The sequence below is a fragment of the Adiantum capillus-veneris genome, chromosome 3 (assembly GCF_014529385.1).
Source record: "Adiantum capillus-veneris isolate H3 chromosome 3, ASM1452938v2, whole genome shotgun sequence".
Lineage (NCBI taxonomy): Eukaryota > Viridiplantae > Streptophyta > Polypodiopsida > Polypodiales > Pteridaceae > Adiantum > Adiantum capillus-veneris.
Window position 1 is genome coordinate 103,079,576 of NC_140933.1, and position 11,769 is coordinate 103,091,344.

Here is an 11,769-nt window from a genome sequence, read left to right on the forward strand (position 1 = left end):
TGTAAGTCTTTTCACATTGCTCTTTATGCATGTTCGATAGTTTAGGGTTTATGAGTTTTTTAGTTCTAACATAATGAAATCTTTGTATGTTTTGACAGTGGTCGATGACAGGACGTGATCCCACACCGTACGAGCGCGAGTACGCAGGCAGGAAGGGCTTAAACGCCCTGATGGACATTCTCAGTTCTCGCGGCGGCATGGTTAGTATTAGGGTTTACTCTTTTTTATTTTTTGTATTGTTTTATAAATGTCGTTATATGTTTATATTTACTGAAAACTGTCTTATTGTCTTTTTTTGCAGAATCCGACAGATACGCCGCTTGGACGCGATGAGACGTCTGATTAGACGACGTCAGTTTAGCCGTAGCTAGATAGCATTAGTTTAGGGTTTCTCATAGCTTATGTATCATGAGACGGATTTTATACGTCTTTTTGAACCATGTATATTATTACATTTGTCACCGCAATTCCTTTTGCCAATCAATTCTTTATGCCTATGATGTTGTACAATTGTCATTATTACATTTGCCAATCAATTCAGTTTGTCTATGATGTGTACAATTGTCAATTTTGCAAACAATGCGTCTTGTGGGTGACTATTTTGGGTCTATTATTTACCTTTGCACTTTTTTTAAAAAGTGAATCAAGTACAATATGGTTGATGGGTGGCAGGGCATTCAATGCCCTGCCACCAAAAAAAATTCTCTCAGGCGTCGCTATAAGCGTCGCTATTTATGGCTCTGTAGCGTTGCTATATGCGTCGCTATACTCTTCTGTGAGAGCGTCGCTATCTGCGTCGCTATAGGCGTCGCTATGAGCGTCGCTATATAGCGACGCCTATAGCGACGCCGGGGGTTATAAAAACCCAGTGTATTTCCGTCGCTAAGAGCGTCACAAGAGCACACAACCTCTTGTAGTGTGATACAATGGGTGTCCTGTACAATATAAAGGAGAGAGAGGATGTTGAAAACCAAAGAGAGAATTGAAAAAGGAGAGTGATAGAGAGAGAGAGAGAGACAAACATTTCTTCAGAAAATAATGATAGATAGATAGATAGTTCTATTATCGTCCTCGGAGGTCAAATATGACCTATGGGACCAGATGAACATGTCACGTGGTGTGAGTGGAGGTCATAAGTGACTCTCGATGCTCAAAAATGGCTGAAATGAGCGTCGCAATAGAGAGTCCACATCGTGGTTGGGAGAGGAAGGTGTGAGTGAGAGAGAGAGAGAGAGAGAGAGAGAGAGAGAGAGAGAGAGAGAGAGAGAGAAGAAGAAGAAGAAGAGAGTTTTAATGTCATAAGAAACTATCTTGACAAAGAGAGTTGAACTCAAGATCTGTTATTCAAGAGGGAAATGACATAACCATTCTACCACACAGACACACACACACACACACACACACACACACACACACACCGGGGAGGTCACCTAATAAAAATGTAAACTATCACATGAGTTCAACAGAAGGGTATTTAAAGTTCTTGAAACTTATAGAAATATATATACAGAAGGGCATTATTGTTTCAAAATTGAAAAAAACTTACAATTTTTTTTAAAAAAGGTACATTATATTCGTAACAAAATTCACAGATAAGGGGTTTTACAAACATGTCTTGAACGCACATGATATGGTAGTTTTACACATAGTGAACCCCCCGAGACACACACACACACAGTATACAAAACCAAGAAATAAAAAAGGGGGAGAGAGAGAGAGAGAGAGATAGAGAGAAGAAGAAGAAGAAGAAGACCATAAGGTTACATCCATGTGTGACCATAAGGTTACATCCGTGTGAAGACCAAAAGGTTACATCCATGTGTGACCATAGAAAAAATTGATATATATGTATATATATATATATATATAATATATATAGAGAGAGAGAGAGAGAGAGAGAGAGGAAGAAGAAGAAGAAGAAGAGAGTTTTAACGTTGTAGAAAACTATCCTAATGAGGAGAGTTGAACTCAAGAGATGTTATGAGAGAGAGAGAGAGAGAGAGAGAGAGAGAGAGAGAGAGGAAGAAGAAGAAGAAGAGAATTTTAATGTTGTAGAAAACTATCCTAATGAGGAGAGTCGAACTCAAGAGATGTTAAGAGAGAGAGAGAGAGAGAGAGAGAGAGAGAGAGTAACTTCCTATGCGCACGCATGTACACTATATTTTCACAATGCCAAAATAACTTTTGAGACCAAAAGGGTACGTCCATGAGGGACTACATAAAAAAAAGGGGGGAGAGAGAGAGAGAGAGAGAGAGATGTCTTCTTCAACGACTGCCAAGGGTGCAACAAGTGCAACTCAGCAAGGCTATTGGCCACAAATTGTTATGAGAGAGAGAGAGAGAGAGCTCACATCATTCTACACGGAGAGATACCACTAAGAAACACCTGCTTGGCATTGTTGTCCTACGGAATTCTCTCTCCCTCTCTCTATATCTCTCCTATTGTAGAATGAACTTACCAAAACATGAAAGAACCCCTTTAGGAATTGTTACATTATAGAGGGAGTGTGGGGATGGGCGATAGAGGTAAACAAGTGCTAGTAGGTTAGTGGTGATATTTTGCATTGTGTGTGTGCGCGCCATGGAGGGATGTATATAAATAGACACACGCACACATACATACATTTACTGGTGGTAAGAGCCAGCGAGACCGGCCGATAGGCGGGTCGCGCAAGCTAGTTATATAGAAAGGGATCCCCCCCTCTTGACACGTGTCCATAGCTCCTTCCTACAGCAAGTGAACTCTGTAGCCCAACGAGCGAAAGAGAGAGAGAGAGAGAGAGAGAGAGAGGGGGGGGGGGGGGGTTCCGACGTTGGTGCAAGGCGAGCAGGGCATCCAGTTTCCACGTAGCCATGGGGTTTTGATTTGTCAGTGGACAACACGCAATAGGCAGGGCATTAGCCACTTAGGAAAAAAGACTTTCTTGAACATTGTTTCAAACCATTCTGTCTCTCTCTCTCTCTCTCTCTCTCTCTCTCTCTCTCTCTCTCTCTCTCTCTCTCTCTCTCACACACACACACACACACACACACACACAAGAAACCTACATATATTACACAAGCCCCAATCATCAACAAGAAGAAACCTTACGATGCGCTCTCATCTATACCTATCTTCTATACTATTATAAAAGGGGGAGGGTTAATCCTCCCCCCCTCTCGGACAAGTGTTCGTAGCTCCTCCTAAACACGTGAACTCTGCATCTCTCTCTCTCTCTCTCTCTCTCTCTCTCTCTCTCTCTCTCTCTCTCTCTCTCTCTCTCTCTCTCTCTCTCTCTCTCTCTCTCTCTCTCTCTCTCTAACACACACTCACACACACACACAGAGGGGTCCCATGTAGGTGCAAGGCGAGAAGGGCATCCAGTTTCCACGTTGCCACGGGGTTGTGATTTATAAGTAGACCAAGCATCAGGCAGGGCATTATAGAGAAGCAAACAAGTTGTAGAGCTTTGGGGTGGCACTAGGTAGGAAGCACACCCGACGAGAGGGCACACTACCCTGTTGACTCCCGTCGATGTCACACGTCCACGCACGCATGCACACGTGCACGCACACACACACACACACACACATAGGGCCAAGAGAGAGCATTTAAGGCTTTCCCTCTTAGAATGACGATCTTCCTTTAATGGAGGCCTCGAAGGATCAAAGCTAGCCCTCCCCCCCCCCCCCCAAAAAAAAAAAAAAAAAAAGTATAGGGATCGACAAGCCATTTATGCTTTCAAAGTTCAAGTGCTAGGAAGAGGTGTGCCTCATCTTAGCCTTGAGCTGGCTAAAAGTGGAGATAAGACGGTTGTAGACGTCCCACATAGGTGCAAGGCGAGCATGGCATCCGGTTTCCATGTGGGTGCAGGGTTCTGATTTGTTGGTGGACAACATGCAACAAGCATGGCATTATGGAGAAGCCAACATGGTATAGGGATTCAAGGTGGCATTGGGCCGAAGCGATTCCAATGAGAGGGCACATTGCCCTGTTGACTACTGTCGGAGAGAGGTCCATAGAAATAGAGAGAGAGAGAGAGAGAGAGAGAGAGAGAGAGAGAGAGAGAGAGAGAGAGAGAGAGAGTGCGCACATGCAGTGGTGCCATTCTGACAAGCGGCTGGAGTGACCGGTTGTCGAGCGACCCGAGAAAACGTGCACATGCAATGTTGTGGAGAGAGAGGGAAAGAGAGATAAAATTATGAGGACGTGTCGAACTGTGCAAAGTTTGCAGCCGAAAGGCACACTCTTCTGCCAGTGAAACGGTTACAATCGAAGTTGATCATGAAGGCAAGGTCAGTGACGTTCCGATAAAAACAATAAACTAGGCAGCAGGATGTTGGCAGGGGACGGCCAGCGACACTTTCTCATCACTTGAAGCATCACAAGGAGTGCGTGTGCGCAAGGCAAGAGCCTCAAAACCTCAAAGCCAATCCTTGCCTCCGCCTCCCAAACGGATCTCCTTTGCAGCATTGTGAAAGAGAGAGAGAGAGAGAGAGAGAGAGAGAGAGAGAGAGAGAGAGAGAGATACCTTAAAAGAAATGATTTTTTGAGTTGAGCCACGATGGGTTAGTAATCATCGTACTTAAGTGAAGTGTCTAAAAGTTTATTGCTCACATGACAATGCAAAGAAAGCCTCACATAAGAAAGCACTAGTATGTGACCCGCGCGATGTTGCGGCCAAGAAGAAGATGCTACAATCTTGATAAATATCCTCTCCCCCCCTTCCGAGGCTACATCCAAGTAGTCTCTATGTATTAGTGCTTCATTGTGAGGCTCATGAGATGAAAAATATTTTTGAGTGGTATTATGGATTTCCATTGTCTATCGTATTTCTTTCATCATTCTTATGACAATGAAAAGTGCAAAGACAATTGAACCACAACTAAAGTATGTGACCAACAGTGGTACATAGCATAAAATACTCTCATCAATGCCATTGAACCTCTTAAATCTATGGTGGAACTTTAGTTTTACTCACTCATTTATGCATACAAAGTATGCAAAAAAAGCATTTGTAATGGTTGCAATTTACGAAAGCATCTGTGACACAAATATAAAAACCTAGAAGAAAAGGCAACGCCTAATTTTGACATTCTCAATGTCTTTTTTGAAAACAAATAACTCCAAATGTGATGCCAATGGACCTGCAAACAACAAAATATGTAATTCATACTGACATTATATATTCCATGCAAAATATCAAAACTATTAGAGAAGGAATGAAATAGGCAGTGGCATACCATTATCATACAATGGATGCCTTGGTGGAGTCACAGTTGGTGGCAGATAATAACTGTAACAATAGCCAAATTCCCTATACCTATCATACATTGTCCACCCTTCTTGCAAATGAAATCCCACAAACTCTATCGTCCACCATTCATTTGATTCTTCCACAAGGTTTACATCATATACGCCTTGTGGATGCACATCATAATGTTCAATGGACTGCTCCATGATTTCCAATGCAAAACGTTCCATAGGAGGAACTCTACTATTTACAAACACGAGACAAACTTCAACCATATACATATCATCATTTCACCCAAAGACCTACTAAAAATAATTTAATATGCATTACCCTTGTCTGAAGTTATCTACAATGGCCATGACAATCTCATGGGGTTTGAAAGGCGCTACCCAATTATTTGGGACTGTAGAAAGCATACCAATTCTACAAAAGTAAGAAAATTTCTATCGTAAACCCAAAGACAAATGTTACAAAGAGATTCAAACAGTATAAAATAACCTAGAATCTGTCGAGCTTCTGAGTACGTCATCTCGACTCTGAAGCTCACCTTACCAAAGAGTGCCATATCCTAAGCATGCAAATACAGATATAGTACTTGAAGCCTCTTTTTTAACGACCTTACATTTTTCAACTCACAAAGGTAATACTTCACATTGTTTTGATGCAAAGATCATCTAAAACAAAACCTAAAATATTAAGCTAAGTAAACTCTACATGTTTATGTCATGCACACAAAGCAACACGACCATAAAGCCAAACAAAAAAACATGATCATTACATAACTCTACCAACACAGTTCAACGTAATGTATGCTTTAGTACATCATACAGAAGTAAGTGCTTGAATTATTCATAGTAGCCACCAAGAATGAAGGCACTTATATGGTACGGGCATCAGAAGCTCGAGCCATCTTTGTCATAAGCGCATTCATTCGGTTCAAGTGGACTTTGAGCCTTGTCACCTCTCCTTCAAGAGCACGAACTTGCTCCTTAAGTGCATCAATCTGAATTTGGCATTCCCTACCGGTCAAGTATGAGTTCTGTACTGATTCAAACTGTTGTTGCTCTAGGCGTACCACCATGTCAGACTGGTTTTGCTCAATTCGAGTCATTCCTTCATCAAAACGTTGTGTACATAAATGCGCCTCATTTTGAAGTTGTGAAAATTGTTGGCCATTGGTTTGTTGAGTTACATCCAAAAGAGCCTCTAAGTGCCTTTCAAATTCCAATTGCCTACACTCAGCACGAGCAAAGAACTCCCGCATTGCTACCAAGAGTTGCTCAATCCCATCATGTACAACTGGATCAGCAAAAGAAGTTCCAACAGTGCGAGCACTTCTCTTTGCTGCTTGAACATTGGAAATCCTTGGAGGAGTGGCCTCAATTCCATCGGATCCAGTCTCAACGATGACGTTGGTATTAGTGTTTTCCATAACTGTATCATTAAGCATCACATCACAATGCAGACAAAAGGTAATCTATGTTTTAACTACCACAAAGGGAGTAGACCCTTGTGTGATATATGCTAAAAAGCCAACATTTAATCATGCCAAAAGAAGCGTATACTACACAATGTCGAAGTATAGCAAGAGTACGTGGAGATACTTTATAGTCTACCATATATGTCTTCGCAAAGTACATGGTTTTCTCTCTACCTTAGTGTATATTATCCTCTCTCTCTCTCTCTCTCTCTCTCTCTCTCTCTCTCTCCCCATATCGATAGACTTCTCTACAAAATTGAGGATCAATGCATAAAATTGACATTCTTAAAAAACAATTCCTACAATAGGAACAAAATAATCTATATGTAGAGAACTTACATCTTTCGAAAAAAGACTCACTACATAGACAGCTAAAAAAGTCACAATAAACATGAAGACCTTAACAAATGTATCAAGATATCTAAAGAAATGTTTAATGACCATGGTTGAGTTCTCGATACAAACTCATTGAGGGACACTATTGTGCCACAAAAATAATCTATGAAGCAAAATTAAGGCAACTCGCTTCATCATGTAATTGACAATTGTCTTGAAGTTTCTCCATCCCTAGATTAAGGACTGTTTTACCATCCCAAGGCTGATTATCTTCTGAACAAAACAAATGAAAGTAGTAAAAAAAGCACGATTTCTTTCACACAACGCAATCAAAGCACCAAACTCTAACACTTTCTACACACCAGTTATTCTAGCCACGTATGGCAATGCTAAGTGTGCAAGTTGTTTAGGCAAGTAAATTTGGTAGATGAGCTCAGAGAATCTGGAACTTTGAAGGTATTCCCAATCATTGGGAATGGAGTATCCTTCGTATGTCGCAAACCATTGAACATCATCTCGCTCCTTGGAGGAGACACACTCCTTCCTAACTGAGTACACACCGTACTCAATGTCGGATGAGTATGCCAAAATACGCAACATGAAAGCATCGATCGATGGAAGTTTCCTACGATTCACAACACATTAGAATGGATCAAAACCATTCATATTACTTTATGGTTAGCCAATTCGTACTTTCATGTGCACACACCTCATCTTGTAGTGTTTGCGAATGGTCTTAACAATTTTTGCGTGTGACAAAGGTGCACACCAAAAATGTGGCTCTGCTAAAGGAACAAAGAAGACTTCAAGGTTCAAAAATGAATACAATAAACATCACAGAATGACTTAATGAACAAAAACATACCAGGATATGTATCATTTTCTATGTTTGTATCGAAGGATACCTCATAGATGTACTTGTATTGATCCATGACCTATACAAAAAAGTGGAAACCCAAAAAAAAAGACAATAAGAAGATGGGATGGAACATTCACATGACAGAGTATGACATGCCATGGAGAGAAAAGATAAAGTAATTCACAATATTTAAATTGGAACACAAAATAGACAGCAATGAGGAGAAGGAATGGAGCCTTCACATGGCATTGTTCAATATCTCTTTGTATACAATGTTCGTTGTTAATGCATTTCTGCCATTTGAATCAAAGTTCCCCAAGAGAATCTTCACTCCGGTAGCTAAACGCGCACGTGAGAGTGCAACGTATAATTGTCCATGAGTGAAAACTCGAGTCACCAAGTAAAGGCCCACCAATGAAATGCTTCGGCCTTGTGACTTATTTATTGTCATGCAAAAAGCCAATCTGCCTGGAAACTGTCTCCGTCTAAGAACAAATGGCAAATCTGTACCAGAGTACACAAAACATATTCGAGGGATAAAAACTCTGGTCCCAACATGCGTACCTGTGATAACTTCTGCCTCTAAGACCCTTCCTTGAAATCCCTTGCACACCAATCGTGTCCCATTGCATAGACCCCGACTTGGATCAAGATTTCGTAGCAAAATTATGGGTGCATTCATCTTTAACTCCAAGCAATGTGTTGGGAGTCCACCACCCAAGGTGAGACTATTCAAAACCTCCACGGAGTATAAGGACACATGTTGCGTGGAGTTTCCCATCACAGAGTCAGCGCTAAATTATGTCACAACATTACCTTTCATTGCGTACAGGGCCTTAGCATTGAGACTATCAACCTCAGAGTTTTTTGGAGCAAGGATGGCGCGCTCTTTGAAGTATTCAGCGTGATCAACATGTCTATCCATTTCTGAATAGATGCAACCTATTAATCCATCCACTGAAGATGAAGAAAGCACCATGTGATGGGGGATCACTATTCTATCTTCACCATCGCTTACCAAAGTCCCATTTCCTACATCTATAAGCCATTGTCTGTAGGCAGCATTTGCAACATCACCATCTCCCACACGCATGTTACATGTCAATCTGAGAATCTTAACATATGGCCATAAGTGTGATCGACAGAGTGTAGCATCAACAATGTCAGCACGTGTTCCCTTAAACACCACTGGCAAGATTTGTCTAAAATCTCCCCCAAGAAGTATCACCTTGCCACCAAATGGCCTTTCTGAACATATGATGTCTTGCAAAGACCTATCCAAAGCTTCAAAGGCATATCGATGCGTCATGGGAGCCTCATCCCACACAATGAGCTTACATAGTCTAAGAAATTCAGCAAGCTGACCTTGAGTAGGGATATTGCATGTACTACAATTGTTTAACTCCAAGGGTATCTTGAATCTAGAGTGAGCGGTGCGTCCATTTCGTAATAGCAATGCTGCAATCCCTGAAGATGCAGTGGCCAATGCAACATCTCCTTGTCCACGCAATCGTGACAACAAACAATTATACAAATATGTTTTTCCAGTCCCTGTAGGTCCATTTAGGAAGAAAATAGCTCCACCATCAACAGTCAATGCATGCAGAACTGTCTCAAAAGCAATTCTTTGATCTTCATTCAAACTCTGCTCCATCGCACATGATGTGGAAAGCTCTTTCATGGAATCAAAGCATTGCTCGTGGAAAATAAAAGTATTGTCATGAGGCGGCAAGAAGCGCTCATCGGGCATTGGAATTCCAGGATATTCGTATAAACTTCGTCCAAATGTACTGAGAATGTTTTACAAATCTCGTAATGCATACCCTTCTGCAACCTGTGCACATTCATCCAAGGACTCATATCTCCTCTCTAATCTGTGTCGATAGTCATTAGACAAAGACTGACGAAATCTCTCCCATAAGTGATCAGGGGAGGAAGGCTCACAAAACAATAGGATTGTCACAAACAAATGCCTCAATTGCAAGCCTGTATGTGTACTGCAAGCTTTCTCCATGCAAGCAAACCATTCCCCATCATCCTCCAGGATACCTCTTGCAATGCATGCTGCCTTGAAGGTGGGGAACAATACACCATTTAAAGAACACAAATCCTCAAATGATCTACATCCTTTACAAATAGTCAGAAGCAGACGAACATAATACCGTTCGCCCGCAGAGGACTGTACAAAATACATTCGACCAATGGTGTCTCCACGGTGTCTCCTTGTCCATTTTTTGGACCTCGAATTCCACACCCACTTCTGAGGAAAATCAACGTACAAAGTATCGCATCAAGATTATTCGCATTGCAGGTGAACCACTCTGTTAGGGTGGTCTTCTCCCCTCCCTTTGCAAGACATCGTTAAGGTTGTCATTATCTCGAAATGTCACAGTTTGACCAGCCGGAACATGCACGCTCAATCTTTGTACAACTGGTGCATCACTATGTAAAGGAAAATCAAAAATCCTCCAGCAAGCCTCAGATGTAGATACATAGCGGCCATCCATATACATATCTATCTCATCAACATTCTCCCTTGCATCGATGTATGAAATCTTACAGTTGCCCTATCATGCCCCTTGTAGATGTACTTGTAGACATACTTTACAGCTGAAATCGTGGAGCATATCTCAACATTTATATGTGCATTAAAAAGTGTTGATAATATAGGATTATATGGTACCACCCATCGATTATCAATAGTGGAACCCCTAACCTTGGCAGTGGAGCCATTGTTACGTCGCACATAAATGGGATAACCATTGTTATCCACGACTGTTTGCTCACAGAATGGTCGTGGATATCTTCTGATACATTGTCCATCAACCATGCAAGGAGATGAAGTGTTGAACTCACCACATGGACCATGAATGTTACAGTTGACAATGATATCATGCAGCAACAGAAATCGGTTCTTATCGGGCAACTCTGCACAAACCAACTTATCATAGTCAAATGTTGATTGAGGCTTACATCGAGGATCTAGAATTAGCAGGGTGTGAGAATGTGGCAAGCCCCTCTTTTGGAACTCCACAACAGACATGTAAGCCACCACTTTCCCAAAAATGTCTTCTTTCAATATGTGCTTCATCATATTGGAGTGTTTCTGAAAGAAAATCCTGGTTGTTATGTCTGGTCGATCAGTGGAAGCCTGTCCTGGCAGCAATGACTCATTTATTTCTTGCCAATTAGGGTTGCATGTGAATGTGATGAACAGGTCTGGCTTTCCCTTTGCACGCACAATTGCCATTACATCTTGATACAATTGGTACATGTGTCTAGGGCCACCTGTGAAAGATGAGGGCAAGACAATTCTTCGACCCACATATCGACCAAGGAGAACATCATTCTCAGATGAATGCACCATGTCAACTAATCCTGCATATAACTCTGCCCTCAATGTTGCTGATTGTTACGAACCCACGAAAGGCGACAATCCTCAATGGCACAATATGCATCAACCATAAACTGCTGAAGTAAACGACCACCATGAAGCAAGCATAGTTCTATATCAGCACGAACTTGTAGCCGATATGCATAGTACTCTCTTTGACTGACACATTCTCGATTACTCAATGCATCCAAAGAAGCATGCGCATCAGCATAAGGGACCCTGATATGCCATCCATCTTCTCCCCGAGGAAAGAGAAGAACATACAAAAGTGGCATGTACGATCTGTGTAGATTTGATATCGTATGCAATCTTCCATCTCGACAATGAATCACAATGTCTCGATGGCTAGTTGTTTGTAGATCCCCTTGACCTGGCATAATTCCAACAACCTCATTGCCAACAGGTATCAAATACTACCTAGAAGTATTTCTTTTCTCACAAATTGTCATTTTGATCTCGATACCAG

The 11,769-nt window shown here is 41.5% G+C and overlaps 1 protein-coding gene across 1 annotated transcript; it reads right to left on the reverse strand.

Moving 5' to 3' along the window:
* Positions 1 to 8,708: 8,708 nt before the first annotated feature.
* Positions 8,709 to 11,276, reverse strand: LOC147461415 (uncharacterized). Its single transcript, XM_086505526.1, has 3 exons — positions 10,470 to 11,276; positions 9,733 to 9,977; positions 8,709 to 9,684 (listed from the first exon to the last, which is right to left on the reverse strand). The coding sequence occupies exons 1-3, from the start codon at positions 11,274 to 11,276 to the stop codon at positions 8,709 to 8,711; spliced, it is 2,028 nt and encodes a 675-aa protein (XP_086361652.1).
* Between the last annotated feature and the right edge of the window lie 493 nt (positions 11,277 to 11,769).